This window comes from Ornithorhynchus anatinus, chromosome 5 (assembly GCF_004115215.2).
Source record: "Ornithorhynchus anatinus isolate Pmale09 chromosome 5, mOrnAna1.pri.v4, whole genome shotgun sequence".
Taxonomy (NCBI): domain Eukaryota; kingdom Metazoa; phylum Chordata; class Mammalia; order Monotremata; family Ornithorhynchidae; genus Ornithorhynchus; species Ornithorhynchus anatinus.
The window spans coordinates 42,090,127-42,109,907 of NC_041732.1; the positions used below are offsets into that span (position 1 = coordinate 42,090,127).

The 19,781-nt window shown below is 39.8% G+C and overlaps 1 protein-coding gene across 5 annotated transcripts in view; it reads left to right on the plus strand.

The window, feature by feature from the left end:
• The window catches only part of PSD3 (pleckstrin and Sec7 domain containing 3), a 418,976-nt gene that overhangs the window by 381,254 nt on the left and 17,941 nt on the right, over positions 1–19,781 (plus strand). For all 5 annotated transcript variants that reach the window (XM_029066223.2, XM_039912019.1, XM_029066224.1 and 2 more), the window contains 2 exons: positions 1,996–2,140; positions 14,174–14,317. In XM_029066223.2, the coding sequence (XP_028922056.1) occupies positions 1,996–2,140; positions 14,174–14,317 (289 nt within the window). The remainder of the gene's footprint in view (positions 1–1,995; positions 2,141–14,173; positions 14,318–19,781) is intronic.

Sequence of the window (19,781 nt, forward strand, 5' to 3'; positions counted from 1 at the left end):
GCTTTCAGAACAGCTCTGCCTGGGTATCCCACCAACACATCACACTAAAAATATGTCCAAAACAGAACTCCTTATATTACCACCCAAACTCTGCCCTCTCCCATCTTTCCCATAACCGCAGACACTACCAATAGGCTCCCTATCTAAAAAACCCGTAACCTGTCATTGCTATCTTCACAACATCTCCTAAGTGCTTATACAGTGCTCTGTGCCCAGTAATTGCTCAGTAAATATAACTGAATACTGACTAAAATCCACTCTTTCCTCCGCATCCAAACTATCATGGTGATCCAAGCATTTGTCTTCTTCCACTTTGACTACCACATCTACCACCTTGCTGACTTCCCTGCCTCCTATCTCTCCCTACTCCAGTCCACACTTTACTCTCGCTGCACTGATTGTTTTTCTAAAAAAGCTCAGTCCATGTCTTTCCATTCCTCAAGAACTTCCAATGGCTCCCCATCTGCCTCTGCATCAAACAGAAACTCCATACCATCAGCTTTAAAGCACTCAATCAACCATCTTAACCTTTCCTCTCTGATCTCCCACTGCAGCCCAACCCACATAGTTTGTTCCTCCAGCACTAGCTTACTCACTGTGCCCCAATCCTGTCTGTCTCATCACCAACACTTTTCCATGTCCTCCCCCTAGCCTGGAACTCCGTCCCCTTCCATATATGCTGGACCACCACTCTCCTTGACTTCAAAACCTTATTAAGGTCACATCTCCTCCAAGAGACCTTCCCTGATTAAGCCCTCTTCTCTCCAGCTCCCTGTCCCTCTATGTAATCTATGCACTTGGATCTGTGCCCTTTAGGCATTTGATAATCACCCTACCCTCAACCCCACAGCATTTGCGTACATATCTTTAAATTATATACTATAAATTACTTATATTAATGTCTGTCTTCCCCTCTAGTCTATAAGCTTGTTGTGAACAGGGAACATGTCTAAGTCTATTGTATTGGACTTTCCCAAGCACTTAGTACAGTGCTCAGTAAATGCCAGTGATTAATTGATTGCCATGTGTCCTTGGACAAGTCAACTTCTACACCTTCCCTGTTCCTTTATGTTTAAAATGAGGTTAAGATACCTGTTCTCCTTCTCTCTTAGATTGTGTAGCCCATATGGGGCATGGTCTGTATCTGATTTGACTGTCTTGTATCTACTTCAGCTCTTGGAACAGAATAAGTGCTTAATAAATACCATTGTTATTATCTATAAAAGGCACTCCAAAGAAATCAAATCAATGATGACAGAGTCAGAGGGAGTTAAGCAAAGTTTTATGTTTGAATTCATTGATGAGAGGCAATTTCATTGTCAATTAACAATAGCCTTGCATGGTGTAGTGGATAGAGCATGGGCCTGGGTTCTAATCCTGGCTCTGCCACTTGTCTGCTTTGTGACCTTGGATGATTCGCTTCACTTATCTGTGCCTCAGTTAAGTCATCATTAAAATGGGGATAGATATTGAGCCCAAGTGGGACAGGGATTGTGCCCAACCCAATTTGCTTGTATCCACCCCAGCGCTTAATACAATGCCTGGCACATAGTAAGTGCTTTAACAAATACTATTATTATTATTATTGTGATAATAATCGATTGTGGATCATTGTATCATTGTGCATGGAATAGTGTTATGGATTAATGTTATTATGAAGACACTGAGTGCCTCAATTCTCACCAGGCTCAGAGTGGTGAGTCTGATCTAGCTGCCCTCTCCCATTTTAGCCTTTATTCATGCAATATGTTGATATGTGGCCCTGTCCCCATTTAAAAACAAGATCAGGTGAAGATGTCTTCTATCCGAGTTCACTTCCCAGCAAGTAGGGCAGGGTTTGGACTTGCACTGAGCCTTTAAGCAAGGCTGAAGATTGAAAGTCTTTCCAAATCTTTTCAGCTACCTGCTTTTCATTGCCAGGGAAATTGCCAGTGAGGTGAAACTAAGCAAATCAAGCAATATCCTAACAGGACTAACTATATCCATCTCTCACAGGAACCCAGAGGAAATGCAAGCGTGGATAAACAAAATTAATTGTGTCGCAGCTGTGTTTTCTGCGCCACCATTTCCAGCAGCTATTGGCTCTCAGAAGAAGTTCAGCCGCCCTCTTCTTCCTGCCACTACCACAAAATTGTCTCAGGTAAGTAGTTCTCCCAAAGATGTGATTGCAGTGTCGGTAAGAAGAAATTGCTTTGGATCATTTTTCTCTGAGAGAAAGAATCCAGTGGGTGTGTGGGTTAGCACTAACAAAACAATATAGGTTTGCAGAGTCTAACACCCCTTACTCAACCAAACTAAAAATACTGACATTGAGATAAAGGGTAGGAAAAACCAACGTAAATGCACCACGTGTTTTTTGAAAAAGATTCGGGAAAGTGCTCTGTGATTTACAAAACCTAAATGATGAGGCCTCTGATCTTAAGATGTGGCATGACCCTACTAGATAGAGCATGGGCCTGGGAGTCAGAAGGACCTGGGTTCTAATCTTGCCTCTGTCTCTTGTTTGCTTTGAGACCTTGAGCAAGTTACTTCACTTTTCTGTACCTTAGTTACCTCATCGGTAAAATGGAGATTAAGACAGTGAGCCCAAGGTGGGACAGGGACTGTGTCCAACTCAATTATCGTGTACCTACCCCAGTGTTGAGTACAGTGCCAGGCACATAGTAAGTACTTAACAAATACAAAAATTATTATTCTTGTTATTAATATTATTACATAAGATGAGCATCTGAAACGCTGGGAGTGAGATTGCCTTTCTAGTCGTCCTTTATTCTCCAACCTCTGCTGTGGTGTTTGCGAATCTGTAACTTCATTGTGATTTGTGCTACTCTGCTGAAAAAGGCAACTTCATTTTTGTATTATTTTTTGCCTTTGGGGAAATATTTTGCTATTTCTTGCTTTTCATGGTAATTACTGAAAACAGTTATGGAAAGAGGGAAGCAGCTATCAGTTGGCCCAATATAATGACCTCTCTCCTTATGTCTTATCTCCACAATCCAATCTAGCTGTTTTTGAACTAATTCACACTTCCTTTCAGCCAAATTCTCTAATAATTCAGTGTCATCTATTTTATACCTTTATTGAAATTGCACTTTTGTTCAAAATTGCAATCAAATTCAAAAGTACCTTCCATCATTTTTGAGAACTCTGATTTTGTTCATTAGAGTTTGTTTTTCTTTTTTTTAAACAATATCTTCTAAATAGCCTAATTGTATATATGTGCTCATTTTACTTGAAAGAGAGGGATTTTTCAGTGTGCTCATTTCCAACAGTTATCATCAATTTCTAGAGCCTCAACCTTAACTAGTCTTTTCTAATCATTCTGTTTTCTTTGATCTATTTATCAAAACTTTCCTTACCTTTTTTAATCCTTCTGCCAATATTATTCTGTCCTGCTTGGCTTTTGCCCTTTATCTTTCCCCTTTTATCACAGATGGCATTACCATGGCCTCCTACACCCCAAATCTTCTCATCTCCATATCATCAGTTGGCTTCCAAGGTTATTCTTTTTAGTATAATGTTTGGCACATAGTGAGTGCTTAACAAATACCATAATTATTATTCCTCTTGAGTCTTTTCCTCCTCACCATCTGAGGAAAATCTGAAGAAACTGGATTTATTTAGCCTAGAGAAGCAGACTAAAGGTGTGAACTAGGAACAGGGAGACAACTTTCAACACTTTAAAAATGAAGAACTAATGAAGGGATGATTGGGAGCTTGGTGGCTTCACTTGAAATTGAGGGAATACATTTAAATGGTGGTATTTAAATTACCTATTAGGATGAATTTCCTCTCTGAAATTTTAATTTTTTTTCCTTAAAAAGTATTTGCTAAGTGCTTACTATGTGCCATGCACTTTACTAAGCGTGAAGGTAGATACAAGCCAATCAGGTTGGACACAGTCCATTTAATAATTAACAATAATGATAATTGTGGTATTTGTTAAGCACTTACTATGTTTCAGGCACTATACTAGGCGCCGGGGTGGATACAAGCAAATCAAGTTGGACACAGTCCCTGTCCCACATAGGGCTCACAGTCTTAATCCCCATTTTACAGATGAGGGAACTGAAGCACAGAGAAGTTAAGTGACTTGCAGCACTCAAGTGGTGGAGTCAGGATAAGAACCCAAGTCCTCTAATTCCCATGCCTGTGCTCTATTCATTAGGCCAACATGAGGCCCACAGTCATAACCCCCATTTTACAGATAAGATAAATGAGGCATGGAGAGTTAAGTGACTTGCCCAAGATCACACAGCAGACATATAGCAGGGCTGGGATCAGAACCCTGGTCCACTTACTCCCAGGCCTGTGCTCTTTCAAAGCCACACTGTTTCTTTATGGTTCTGTGAAGTACTGGAATGTGTTATCAAGGAAGTTTCTGGAGTCTTCCTCAAAGGAAATTTTTTTAGGGTAAGCTCTTTGTGGACAGGCACATGTCTAACTCTGTTGTACTTTACTCTCCCAAGTGCTTAGTATAATGTCATGTATATACTAAACACTAAGTAAATGCTATTGATTGATAAAGAATTCTGTTCCTTTGATTTTCAATCCAGTCCTGAAAGTTTGGGCTCTTGTGATAAAAAAATAAGCTGGTCCTTTACATAAATCCATCTTCCCTTCACCACCAGTACAATTACTGAGCTCTATCTGCTGATTCAATTCCTCTGAGGTTGTATCCCACACATTTACTAATGCCATCAGCGTTGTTTGTCCTTTTTTAATGAAATAGGGACTTTTATGGTTCAGGCTTCATCAGTGTGACCACCTTTTTCATTCATTTGTTTTCCTAATCATCTGGACTCTCTTCACCTAGAGCATATTCTTTCTGGCAATCAATGCATCTTCTTTCCTATGGTACAGCATGGAAAAACACTCCAAGCTTTGTAGTTCACATGCCAGGGAAAATGCAAACAGAAGTAGAATCAGATAAGGGGTTTTAGCTAAGAGAGCTTAAAATGGGGTTAAATTTTCAAAGATGATGCTAAGAGGACTGTACAGGTTTTCCACTTTGTGAGCTAGAGGAGATGTCAGCAGATCTTTCCATTTGTACAGAATAAAATATGAATTTGACTGTGATTTAAGGAGTAATCATGAATGCTGGACACCAGAGAGAGGGGGAAAGATTTGAAATATTTTTATTTTTGCCTACCCCGTTAGTGTAAGCTCCTTTTGGGAGGGAAGTTCATCACTTCTTTCTTTTGTGCTTTTCCAGGTTAGTTCAGGGCATGACACTCAGTGATCACTAAATAATTACCATTGCTGGTAGTACTACTAAATTAAGACGTTGTAAACAAGTACCCAACTTTATATACAGTCTGGTTTCACACCCCTTCAGTTCATGTGGAATTTTTTTCCATTTTGTAACATGCATTCCCAGGATGTTTATCATTTTCCACTAATATACCTCTAAAATATCAAAGGAAAGGCTCATGATGGTTTCAGTCATCCAGTCGGTTCGACAGCAGGGATGGTTAGACACATGAGTTTTCTCACCCCAACCCACCCACGCAGACAAAAATCTCAGCGTCAGAAGCATCATCATCTAAGTTGGATGGCTACATGTCTAAAATGATAGAATAATGCATCACAGTAAGAGTCCCCCTCCATAAAAATGCAAAACTGTAATGGAAAATAATTAGCATCCTGATTTTTTTAAAATTGTGTGAGACACTTCGTAAAGCAAAAATAAAACAAATGTTCAGCTGCACTGTTATTTCTGAATTTTCCTTAATGCATTCATGAATGCTATCCAAAACATATTAACTTCAATTATTAAACATGATCATTGTCAGAACAGTTTAGTTCAAACTGCAATATTCATTTTTGAACAACTCTCCCAGGTAACTGGATTTACTCATTATTTTTCATAAGTACATTTTCTTTTCTCCAGGTAAAACAAAGTTTAAACCCAAACATTTGCAGTACTGCATATTAGCATAGGATTGAGGCAGAGCTAGAAAAAAACAACACGGTGAATTTGGCTAGATCGCTACCCTAGCTTCTGCCTGGGGCAGGAATTTCTAGTTTAACTTGTAAAATTTCATATCAGTTTCTCAAGGTAATAGTTAAGTATCCACATTGTGGGACACTGATTAATTCCGAAAAGTTCTATGTGAGTCAGTTGAATGCAGTGGTATTAAGGCATGGCGTACAGTGCATTTCATCTGGTAGGTGCTCAGTAAATACCTTTGCTACTACTGCTGTAACTGCCCTTGGATGACTCAGAGGTAAGGCCTGTGTGGGCAGGGAATTCGTCTGTTATTATTATAGTGTACTCTCTCAAGTGCTTAATACAGTGCTCTGAACCCCGTAAGTGCCCAATAAATATAGTTGATTGACTGACTAACTGGAACAGGACTCCAAAAGCATTTGTTTTTTGAATTTGGGGAAATCCCTCAGCACTTTAGCTTAGCAGGGGAAGCAGCATGGACTAGTGGAAAGAGCATGGGCTTAGGGGGTAACAGGATTTGGGTTCTAATCACAGCTCTGCCACTTGTCTGCAGTTTGGCCTTGGGCCAGTCACTTGACTTCTCTGTGCCTCAGTTTCCTCATCTGTAAAATGAGGATTAAATTCCTGTGTTCTTCCTCCTTCTCAAACTAAACATGTCCAAAGCAGACCTTATCATCTTCTCAACCAAACCTTGCCTACCCCCTGTCTTTCTCATCACTGTAGACAATGCTATTCATTCAATAGTATTTATTGAGCGCTTACTATGTGCAGAGCACTGTACTAAGCGCTTGGAATGTACAATTCGGCAACAGATAGAGACAATCCCTGCCCATTGATGGGCTTAAGGTCTACTATCCTATCTCACAAGCCCACATAACCTAGGCGTTTTTCTCGACTCATATAACAACACAACATGCAACACAAATATTCGATCTGTCACCAAATCCTGTCAGTTCTACCTTCACATCATTGCTAAAATCCACCCTTTTCTCTCCATCCAAATGGCTACTATGGTGATCCAAGCACTTATATCCCACCTTGACTACTGTGATTGCTGCTTCACTGACCTCCCAAACTCCTGTCTCTTCCCACTCCAGTCCATACTGTACTGTGCTACCCTGAATCATCTTTTAAAAAAAGTTCAATCCAAGTCTCCTCACTCCTTAAGAACCTCCAGGAGTTGGCCTTCCTCTTCTCCATCAAAAAGAAATTCCTTACAATTCACTTTAAAGCATTCAATCAGCTCACCCCCACGTATCTTACCTCACTGATTTCCTACTACAATCCAGCCCGCATACTGGACTGCTTTAGTGCCAGCTTGCTCACTGTGCCTTGATCTTACCTATCTCACTTCTGATCCCTTTCCCATGTCTTCTCCATGGCTTGGAATTTCCCTCCCCCTCCAAATATATCCATCCACCACTCTTCCCCACCTTCAAAGCCTTATTATGATCATATCTCTCAGGGCTCTTCCCTGATTAAACCCTCTTTTCTTTAATTTCTTCTTTCTATGTTACCAATGCAGTTGAATGTATATACCCTTTGAGCACTTGATAGTCATCCCATCCTCATCTCCACAGGACTTATGCACACATCTTTAATTTTTGATATTAATGTCTGTCTCCCCATCTAGACTGTAGGTTTCTCTTGGGCAGGGAGGGTGTCTACCAACTCTGTTGCACTCTGCTCTCCTAAGTGCTGTCCACATAATAAGCACTTAATAAATGCAATTGATTGATTGCAGGGCTCTATAAATGCCACTGGTTCATTGATTCATATATAAAATTTCATGGGACACTTTAGCAAAGATTTAACTATATTTCAAATATATGTCATTGGTGTTCCTTAAATTTACTAACTTTGAATGGCTATTTAAAAATGCTATCTCGTGTATGTTATGATTACAAAAACCCAAGTTCTTTTTCATTAATCGTTTCCTTATTCTCTGAGATGTACAGATGCCTCTGTACACCTGTACAGGCCCTCTCCTGACTTTTTGTCCATGAACCATCATACTTTATTCTGCGTTTTCTGCATGTATCTCCTGAACTTTTAGTCAGAGGCATATATTTTAGGCTCCCTTCACATTGTCATTTCTACTACAAATTGAATTTCGCTAAATTTGAGTACTCAAAAACTCAATAGGAAGGAAGATCCACTAGAAAAAAAGTAAAACCAAAGAGGCTAAAGAATGTAGGGAAGGAGGCTATTCTCCAAAAAGACAGTCTTGGAGGCTGAGGAACAAATTAGAAATTATAAGAATGCCATTTTGGTGGAGCTCAGAATCTACAAAAGCCCGGGAATAGAGACAAAACTTGGGGATTTGCACAAAGAGTATGATGAGGTAGCATGGTTATATAAGGGCAAAAGGGCAAAATTTAAAAAGTTATTACTAGAAAGAAGCAACTACCCCGAGAGTAAAAGGAAATAAAGAAATCAAAAAAACTATTCAATCACTTTGGATAAAAGAGAAGGACTCAAGAGACTGTGGCCCCTAGTAGATAAAGACAAACTGATAGAGATCTGTGAATCGGTCATTTAATCACTGTATTTACTAATCGAAACAGTTGCATGCATGTGCGTGGAATCAGTTAAGTTTATGCACTGTTACATGAGTTTATCTTATTCTGATTTCATCAGGAATGGAACCCTCACATTACAAGAAAACGGTTATTGTTGTGTCCAGCTCTGGACTGTAATAAATGTGAAAATCATAAGGTCCACCAAAGAGAAAGTGATTAAAGGACTGGAAGATATGGCCTATGAAGTTATTTAGACTGTAGAAGAAAGACTGAGGGCTGACTTAGTAACTGCCTTAAGTATATGAGTGGTTTTAATAGACATCTTTACCATCTCTTCCCCTGTACAAGGAGGCTGAACAAAGGCTTAAATTAAAGCTGGATATGTTTCACTAGACTTCATGATTATCAGAGTGATAAAACACTGGAATGGGCTACAAAGAGGGATTGTGGCATTTCCAACCCCGCAGAACTACAATAGAATAACAATGTCTGTCATGACTGCCTTGATCATTCATATGTCTGAAAGCAGAAGACTGGACTAAAAGGATTCTCTGAGGCCCCTTTTACCCCCTAGGATCCTCCATATGTCAATATTTCGTGGATTCGGTTGTTTATAAAGTGTCATACACTCCTCTCTACCAATCAATAGGGGAAGCAGCGTGGCTCAGTGGAAAGAGCCTGGGTTTGGGAGTCAGAGTCATGGGTTTGAATCCCAGCTCTGCCACTTGTCAGCTGTGTGACTGTGGACAAGTCACTTAACTTCTCTGTGCCTCATTTCCCTCATCTGTAAAATGGGGATTAAGACTCTGAGCCTCAAATGGGACAACCTGATTATCTTGTATCTACCCCAGCACTTAAAACAGCGCTCTGCCCATAGTAAGCACTTAACAAACACCAACATTATCATTATTTATTGGGTGCTTACTATGTGCAGAACACTGTGCTAAGTGCTTGGGGGAATACAATATAATAGAGTTAGTAAAAAAAGTTCCCTGCACAAAAGGAGCTTGCAGTCTAGCAGGATTATTTTAACAAGTGACTGTTAAGTGCCTTGCCCAAAGTCACAAAGCAGACAAGTGGCAGAGCCACAATTAAAATCCATTTCTTCTGACTCCCAAGCCCGTGCTCTTTCCACTAAACCACATGGCTTCTCAACTGAGACCCACTTCCACAGTACTTATATAAAAATCTGTAATTTTTTGCAGTGTCTGCCTCCCCCAGTAAATTCTAAGTTCCTTGTGGGCAGGGATTATATCAACTACTCTAATATATTCTTTCAAAGTACTGTGCTCTGCACATAGTAAGTGCTCAGTGAATACCACTGACTGATTAATCTTTGTCACCATTCAGCCACTGGACCCATCTTCAATTCAGATGCTGTCAAAAATTCAGTACACCAAGTTCTCCTATAATCATATGGGTTGCACTCTTGCAAAACCTCACATGTAGGGAAAAGTTGCACCATAATGCCCCCTGTTGTAATAGATTGCATTGCAGTGAATCAATCAATTTTATTTATTGAGCACTTAGTGTATGCAGAGCTCTGTACTCAGCACTTGGGAGAATACAGTACTACATTTCCTGCCTTCAGTGAGTTTACAATCTAGAGGCAGATACGAACATTAGCATAAATAAGTAAGGGATAGGTTCATTAGTGTTGCAGGGCTGAGGCGTGAATAAAGGGTGAAAATCAAAGTGCAAAGGTGACACAGAAAGCAATATCTGCAGCCAGCCATTTCTACTCTGTACTCCAAAGCAAAGCACACAAAAAATATTGCAGCACACCAAGCTCATATCAGCTTGTGGTGTCAGAACAACATCCCCTCATTCCCTTATTGCATTCTGGCCAAATCACCTATTGAAAACCTAGGCTTGGGGAGAACTGAACATATAGAAATGACCAGATCACCCAGATAATTAAGTAAGCTTGAACAAGTCATGTGTGTTAGAGTCTTGACTTGGTTGAATACAAGAAAGGGTGGAGTCCTCAAAAAAACAAGAGCTGCATCCACAAGAACATACAAACCCAAAGACTAATTTGGAATTTTGGAATGACCAATTTCAGCTCTGATGAAGAAATAATCCATTTGATTAAAAAAAAATTAGTGTAAAATTTTGAGAATGGTATAATGCATATTTAAATGTAGGGAGAAAGTGTGGAAAATGCAATGTGTATACATTTTGATAAGGATGAAATTTCTTAGTATATTACAACAATTATCTGGGCCACAGGATTATTCAATAAGGAATATTAATTTGTTATTACAGAAGAAAAGTATAAAAATAAATTAGCCAGAAAAAATGTAAATCGGTACTATAATTTACCTCTATTTTTCTTTAACATACCAGATATGGTTTTTTTCAACATCATTTAAGTAATCATATGTAACTTAAATTGGTGGCCATACATTAAGGGCTCACTATTGCCCTCAAATATTGCTTTATTAATATTCTTAAAATGAGTTGCTCATTAAACTAAAAACAAAGCAAGACTAACATATTTTGGGAAGTTGCTATTCATTTGAATAAGTAATCGATTCAGCAACAAAAGAAGAAAAGGATTTTAAAGAACCAAGAAGAGCTCAGAAAACAACAAAAAAAGCTTTAGCACTTGTTGAAAAAAACAATGTGTAGATTAGAAAAATTACATCCAAAAACTATATGATAATTTTGCTAATTTACAATCACATGATATCCATACTTAACTGAAAAAAAAATTTGTTGAACATCTGGCTTATCTAATTCCCATACACAATTCATTCAGGTGTCTCATTTGCACATGTAAAATTGCCCCAGATTGGATTCAGACAATTAGAATATATGAGACCCATATGAAACAGAGTAGAAAAGTTCACAGAGGTTTTCAAGGCAAGTGAATTCTCATCTGTTGCTCAAGCAGCCATGTCTAGGCAAGAGACTGGTAGGAGATTTGGCTGCTGCGTGGCCAGGTGGAAAGAGGTCAGGCCTAGGAGTCAGAAAACCCTGGGTTCTAATACCGGCTCTGCTACTTGTCTGCTGTGTGACCTTGGGTAAGCCACTTAATTTCTCTGTGCCTAAGTTACCTCATCTTTAAAGTGGAGCTTCATACTGTGAGCCCCATGTGGGACAAGGACTGTGTCCAACTTGATTAGCTTGTATCTACCCCAGGACTTATTACAGTACCTGTAACATAGTAAGCACTTAACAGATATCATTAAAAAAACAAGAAGAAGAAGATGTGGGTTCTAATCCCAGCTATACTACTGGCCTGCTGTATGACCTTTGGGCAAGTCACAACTTGTCTCTGCTTCAGTTCCCTCAAAATGTAAAATGGGGATAAAATACCTTTTCTCCCTCCTACTTAGACTATGAGCCTCTCGTGGGCTAGAGAATGCATCCAACCTGCTTATCTTATGTCTTCCCCCATGCTAAGTACAGTGCTTGGCATATAGTAACATATAGTAAGCACTTAAGAGGTACCACAATTATTATAATTTTAATGGGGCTGGGGTAACTGAAAAACTAAGGAGACAAAGTGGACAATACCTGAAATCAGTCGGTCAATAGTGTGTGAGTGCTTACTGTCTGAGAGCACTTTACTAAGCATTTGGGAGTGTACAGTGAAGTTTGTAGACATGATCTCTGTCCTCGGAGAGTTTACAATCTAGTGAGAGAGAGAGAGAGATTAAATTAAAGATAGAGGGAAGAAGAAATAGGAAGTACAAAAGTTAGTAATAGACATGTAAAATAGATACATGAGTCCTGCAGAATGATGTGAGAGCACAGGTGCTCAGGTGACTCAGGAGGGCTTAAGTGTCATTTGGTGGGATAAAACCTGGGGAGATTATTAATTGGAGAAGACCTTCTATGGGCAATGATTTCAGAAGGACTTTGAAGTTGAGAAGAAGACTCCAATTTGAAGGCAGGAGGTAGAATTCAGGCAGAAAAGGGTGTGAGAAAGAAGTAGGTGATGGGGGTAAAAAGCAAAGAAAATAGGTAAGCTTAAGAGTAATTAATAGTGTGAGCTGGGGTGTTATTGGAGAAGAGTAGATAAGTAGGAGGGAGAGAGCCATTTGAGTGCCTAAAAGCCAGTGTTCAGGAATTTCCCCTTGTTGCAGAGAGGAATGGGTAATCATTGGAAATTTCTGAGAAGAAGAGAGACAGAATGACATAATAGAAAAAATGGTCTGGCAGAATAAAGAGAGAGAGACTGAAGAGAGGAGAAAGTGGAGGCAGGAAAACCAATGGAGAGACTGATGAGGAAGTCAGAAGGAACAAACATGCTTCACTATAGCCAAAGACTGGATGGTATTTATTGAGCACCTAATGTGTGCTGAGCACTACACTAAGAGTTTGGGAGAGTGTAGTATAGCAGAGTAGGTAGACGTGGTCCCAGATCTCCAAAATGAACAAGAAGAATGTTTCCTGATTGTAGCAGTGCCTGTCTCAGGAAGACATGGGAAACGTGGAAAGCCCGTAGCCATACACTGTGGTACAGGGAAAGACAAAGGAGGGCAGGTCAACATGTCTCACAGAATTGAGAAATAAACCAGAAACCTTGAGAAATTTAAGCCAAGTGTTCAAAGACCTTAAGCAACTCCCTGGGAGCACATTTGGTACTTTGGAAGGAACATTAGCCTGGATGATTCAGTGGATTGCTGTCTGCCTCAAGGACACACTGTCTAAATTACTATGCTGGAATAACTTTAGTACCTGGAAAAATTGGGCTCCTGGTTTAACAAGCTATTCTGTTCTCCTGGTTGATCTCAGCCAAAGGACTTAACTTACATTAATTCCTGCATTTTGTACATGTAAATTGAAGGGTCTAGGAGGCCTTGTCCAGGACTAAATAGCTGTTAGACCATGGTGAGCCCTTCCCAGTGATAAATGGGGTCAAATAACCTGAGAGCTCACCTCCTCCAGGAGGCCTTCCCAGACTGAGCCCCCCTTTCCCTCTGTTCCTCCTCTCCCCATCCCCCCCACCCTCTGCTCTTCCCCCTTTCCCTCCCCACAGCACTGTGCATATTTGTATATATTATTACTCTATTTTGTTAATGATGTGTATACATCTATGATTCTATTTATCTTGATGATGTCTGCACCAGACTACTTGTTTTGTTCTGTTTTGCTTTGCTGCCTGTCTCCCTCGTTCAGACTGTGAGCCCATTATTGGGCAGGGATTGCCTCTATTGCTGAATTGTAGATTCCAAGTGCTTAATACAGTGCTCTGCACATAGTAAGTGCTCAATAAATACTCTTGAATGAATGAATGAACAGCAGAATGGACAAGAGAAGGAAGATAAATAGGAGAAGCAAAGCAGGCTCAACTTTCAATGAATTGAAGTCTTCACAGAGAGTCTGCTTTGCCTCATGGGAAGAGCAAGGGATTCGAAGTCAGCAGACCTGACTTCCTAGAATGGGCTTGGTAGTGTGACCTTGGACATACCTCTTATTCTCTCTAAATTTCAAATCCCTTATCTATAAAATGGAGATGATAAATTGTGAGGGAGGGACCATGTCTGATCTCATACCCTTGAATCTACAGCAGCGATTAGCCCAGAGCAAGCACTTAATAAATACCACGGTTATAATTGTCATATTTCCATCAAATTGAATGATTCTTCAATGCCAGGTTTTCAGGCAGGTTATTTTTCCCTTTTGAGTTTCCTTTCCTGATTTTTTTTTTTTGAATACTCAACTACCTAATATTTTTCCGCAGGATGAACAGCTGAAATCCCATGAAGGCAAACTGAAACAAATTTCCACTGAACTGACTGAGCACCGCTCTTATCCACCCGACAAGAAAGTTAAAGCCAAGGAAATCGATGAATACAAACTGAAAGATCACTACCTTGAATTTGAGGTACGTTTGAAATAATTGGAATAAATGTAATGAGTGCTGGTCTCAGAAGTCAGAACACATAACATCATTAAGCTAGTCAAAGATGTGGAACCATGCAGTGCCTTTTTACAGAATGGCTTCAAGACAAAGAAATGGCTGGTGTCATCCAACATTAGCTAGGGTACTGCAAGGGGGATCAGTCCTCCCCGATATTTCATTAGGCTATTGAATCATTTTATATTTGTGACTCTTTTTTGCCTGGGTTGTGGAGCCCATACTGCTCATTATTTTATTTCAAAGTGAAGTCTAGTTCAGGGATGTCTTTGCATGTGTCTTTAGGGAATAAAGCACCTACTTGGTTAAAAGGTGGATGTCTTCATCTTCATCATTATCATCAATGGTATTTATTGAGCGCTTACTGGGTGCAGAGCACTATATGAAGCACTTAGTCTTCCCACTACCTAGATCATCTATGAGTATATCTTGCTCCTCATTGTCAGATAGCACATCTATTGGCTGGGACTGCAAAGAACCAACCATCTCTTTGAGAGGACCTGAATCTTCTCAGAGGACATCTAGCCCTCCTTGCCAGTCAGGGTTATGGGAAGAATGCTGGCCCCAGAACCTGCCTCATTAACCACAAATCAGCAGATCTACTCAACTGACAGCTAGCTAGGCAGCTATTTCAATCTTTTCTTGTTACTCTACTCCTGTCCTGGGGATCTGCATGGCAGTTCCTGAGGTGCAGCTAGACTAGTAGGAAGAAGACAGGAACAGAGAGCAGAAGTCCCCACTCCCAGGAAATAGGTGTCAAGTTAGATGGACTCCTGAGTCAACAGGCATACATGAAAATACAACTCCCTCTAGACTGCAGACTCTTTGTGGGCAGGGAACTTGTCTACCAACTCTCATCTACTGTACTGTCCCAAGAGGTTTAGTATAGCCCTCTGCACACAGTAAGCACTTAATAAATACTACTGGTTGATTGGTGCAGTTGTATGGTGGAGAATCCCAGGGAGCATGGGATGACGCCATCAGCTTACTTCCTGAAATGTTACAATCAAATTCACAGTGGCCCATTCCATTTTGTTTGGAGTAAAAGGAAGTCGGTTACAGTTGCGCCCATAAAAACATAGTATTTTCCTTCGGAAACAAATTTTGCTTTCAATCCTTGCACACCCAACCACTCTGCATCTTTCTACTCTTCTAGAGTTATTTTCTTCTTCCTTTGCAATCAAGATTGGTTTGCATAAAACTTGGGAGGGAGTAGATGGGGAATATGTGGGAGGAAAGGAGAACATTTGACTCAGGGACATTTGCCCCTTCATTATAGAGCTGTGAATGGGGAAGTGACTTTGGAATATTCTGGCCCTTTCAAATGTTGAGGATCTTGCCCAAAATTTAGGGTCGCCAGTTCAGTTTAGTCTCTGTGGTATTTGGGCTAGGCATAATTTTCATCCCACAAAGGGGCACTCTTAAGTGACCACAGAATGCCTCAAATGTTGCTTTATGAACAAGTGGCCAAATATTGTTCTTGAAATTCGTGGGTTATTATTTCTGTATGCCCTTTAGTTGAGAGTGGAGAGCCAGGCTTTTAGGCAGACCTATTTTATAGAAACTCTCTTTTCCTCAGTGGGGAGTCTTCTAGATTCCTTGCAAGTCCAAGACTTCCTGTTTTGAAAAACTAGTGATAGTAAGTGAGAAATTCATATCCGTAGTGAAGATGACAAATACCATATGCAAAGGGTTGCATCAGTGGACAGAACTGCCCACTGGGGCAGCTGCAGCAAGAGCCCTAGAGTCCCTAAGATTTGAGGGGCAAATTTTTCATAGTGGAGGTTTCTCCTGCAATTTTCCACAGAACTACAGACCCATCTCCCAATGGGGCTCTTGCCGCAAAAAATCAGCAGACAAGTCTGGCTCTGAAAGTGTTTGGAATGGCAAGTTGAGAGTTCTCAATGTGTGTGTCCTATTATTAGGACAATAAATCTCATAAATAACTATTAGTAAATCATTTCCACAGTTGTCAGACATAGGTAGGAGGAATTAGGAGCCCTACTGGTGAACACTGCTTTGATCATCAGAAGGGTCATTTGAGAGGCAATGATCATGAGGGAATTTCCCCTTGCCTGCTATCTGGGAGGAATGCCTTCTCATTCTTTTGCATCCAACTTACATCTGGAAGTCCTCTGCTATTCCAGTGCATTTTTAAAAGACTCAGGAGATGCCCCTTTCCATTAAATAGTTGTTTTTTCTCAAGCTGGCTCTTTCTTGGGGAATGGGAGGTGACATTGGCAGGAAGCAGTCTTAATACTTCACACTTGTGTGGGGACTGTCATCCCCAGATTATATTTCAACTTCACACATATTAATTAACTCTTACAACACTTGAGTCCCTTGTTTTCAGCACCTTGCCATTCTGCTAGATTCCAAAGGGTATCGTTTTGTCCATGAGTGATAATAATGACCATGAGACACTGGAATGGGTACTTGCCATAAGCCAGCTATGCAGACGCAACTCATTCCCTAGAACGTGATCCGTCAGGAAAACCATGTTGGTCTTTCCTAATGTGGAATAACCTGAAGCTCTTGACAGTGAGCCTCAAGACAGTATGTAATGAACTTACAGAAGAAGTTTCAGTTTGCATTTTGAAGTCTTGTGTAATGACAAGAGGAACCAGCCTACAGGCATATCAGGTTTCCAATAAAAACTGACGACATGCACTTGGCTTTAGCACTATTCTACATCAACCCTTTCATCAAACCTATTTATATCATTGTAGTCTATATCAAACTACATTCGGCTAAGAACGTAGTCAGATGTGGAGGTTGGTATCTGCTGAAATTCTGATAGGTTGCCATGGTGAGAGCCCCTCTTTTTTGTGTAACATTGAATTATTTGTAACAACATTAAGGGTGTTTAAAATAACACACTTTAGGAACCAGATTGCAGAGAGCATATTATATTCGTAATGGGCCAAATTCACTAACATCTCTGACAAATATTCTAAACACTGGCTAACAAATCAGTAGAAATCATTCTCTACAGTTTGATTCAGGTGTGGGCAGAGGAATGGGAAGAAGAGTTCTGCAGAAAAGGGAATCATAATAATTGTGATATTTGTGAAGCGCTAACTCTGTGCCAGCACTGTACTAAGCATTGGGGTAGATACAAGATAATTCGGTCCCTCATGGGGCTCACAGTGTAAGCAGGAGGGAGACAGGTATTTAATCCCCAGTTTACAGATGAAGGAACTGAGGCACAGAGAAGTTGTGACCTACACAAATCACACAGAAGACAAATGGCAGAGCAGTGATTAAAACCCAAGTCCTCCAACTCCCAGGCCCACGCTCTTTCCACTAGGACATGCTGGTTCTCAGGAAAATGTGAATTTGACGGAAAATGTGAATGTGCCCTGATTTATTCTATTTCATATAAAGAGGCCCTTCTAGACCCTACATGATCACATTGTTGACAGTGTGGATTAATTCAGGGAGTGTTTAGTGTTAAAGATGTCTTTTTAAGGAAGTTAATGGTGTTTTAAATTGAGACCAAAATCCAGCATGACTGATGGATGAAAATGATTTTGGAAAGTCAGCCCTCCTTTGTTAATAACCTAGAATTCATATTGACCCAGAACTCACCTCCTTGATAGAGGGTGTGTGAGATGTAGGCTGTCACTAGTCTCTTCTCTATAGAATCAGGGAAATCTTCTTTCCCATGAAACAAATCTAAGTAAAATGAGGTGATGACAATTGGGTAATCAAATATAAAGACTCCACCATCAATTCCCACAGTTCTACTCTGGCTACAGACTTTGACAAGAACAAACACTGGCTCAGCAAGAAGTTAGCAAAGTCTCATTAGGTGGAGGGCTTGAATAGCAGCAGCCTGTCTTATGTGTGACTGAAACCTGCTAGTGGAGAAGAAACTTAAATACCACCATTACTATTATTATTGTTAGGAAATCTAGTTATTTCAAGTCTTTTAGGGAAGTATAAAGAATTTGCATCTCACAATCCATTATCAACTGCACTTTTCCAGAGCTGCACTGTCCAAGACCAAATTTCACCAAATATTTGGATCTTAGAAACACACAGAAATTTGATTAGGGATTATTTTGATTGAACAAAATCTGAGAAAAATCAAAATTAGTGTCTATTTTTTCCCCCTATTAGAGCCTTAGAAACAAGAATATCCAAATACCATTAACCTTCCTGAAAACACAGGAAAACTCAGAAAATTCAGAAATTCTTCCAAGAAAACATTAATTAATGCTGTGGTAATCAGTGAAGAGTTTGAGGTCTTAGGTCACTATTTCTAGTCCTAAACTCTTATTATAAATCGAGAAATAAATCTTAAATTTTCTATTTCCTGATGTAAAAGTTAGGAAACTAAAAATTTTAAACTAAAGTTTAGGGCCTACTGAGCTGAAAGGAAAAGAAATCTAGCAACAGCTATACACAAGACAAATGCATCCAGCAATCCTCACTGACAAGACATTTTGCCTGGGAGCCCATATGATAATCTGAAGAAACTATTTGGGAGATGAATGAAGACTGGTTAGATAATTATTTCACCATATTTTGGGGCTCTGTAATTCAACTGTTACTTGTTCAAGCCCTGTGACTTCTTTCCCCTCTCAATATCTCCTATTTGCTATTTTGTTGCTCATTAGCTCTTCCATAAGAGGCAGGTGGGTTCAGTGATTTACCCAACCTGGAATTCTGTCCCCAGTAATAGTTATAGAGTGTTGGGAGAAAGAAGAGCAATGTCAGAGCCTTCCCTCACATTGATCCTCTGCATTTCTAACTTTCCCTCTAGTAACCTTTATGGACCTCCATGGATTTGTCTGGATTCCCATTGGAGTCAATCAATCAATAATGTCTATCGAATGCTATTCTGTACAGGTCACTGTACCAAGTTCTTGGGAGTACAGTGAGTTAGTAAACTTGATCCTTACCCTCAAAGAGCTTACAGTCCAGTGGATGATATATTTGGTCTGTCTTGGCTACTCAGCAGTGTTAAAAAGTTCAGTATGATAAGTGGATGATGATATTGGTTAAAATGTTCATTTTAGAATATGTCTTGGTAACCCCCATTCATGCAGATAATCATGATTAAGTAGATGTTCCTGTTCAGGAGCTTTCCATCCTAAAGCTCAATGGTTATGACACAACATAATTATATTAAGCTTTAATCCTATGGTGAACTAGATAAAGGAAAATCTTCCTTTGCAGCAAGTATACAACCTTTGAGGGAGAATGAACTATTCCAGATGTAGTCCATGATGTTTGGATCCTTTCTGTAATTTTCTATACCAAATGATGTGCCTGATCTAAGTACCTCTGTAACTAGTTTGCTCTAATATCTGACAGAATTAGGAAAAGTGACTGCATTATCAATAATACTGTATAGATAGTACTATGACTTTGTTATAAACCCAAGTTATTTAATGAATCTGTCTGAGAAGCAGCATGGCAT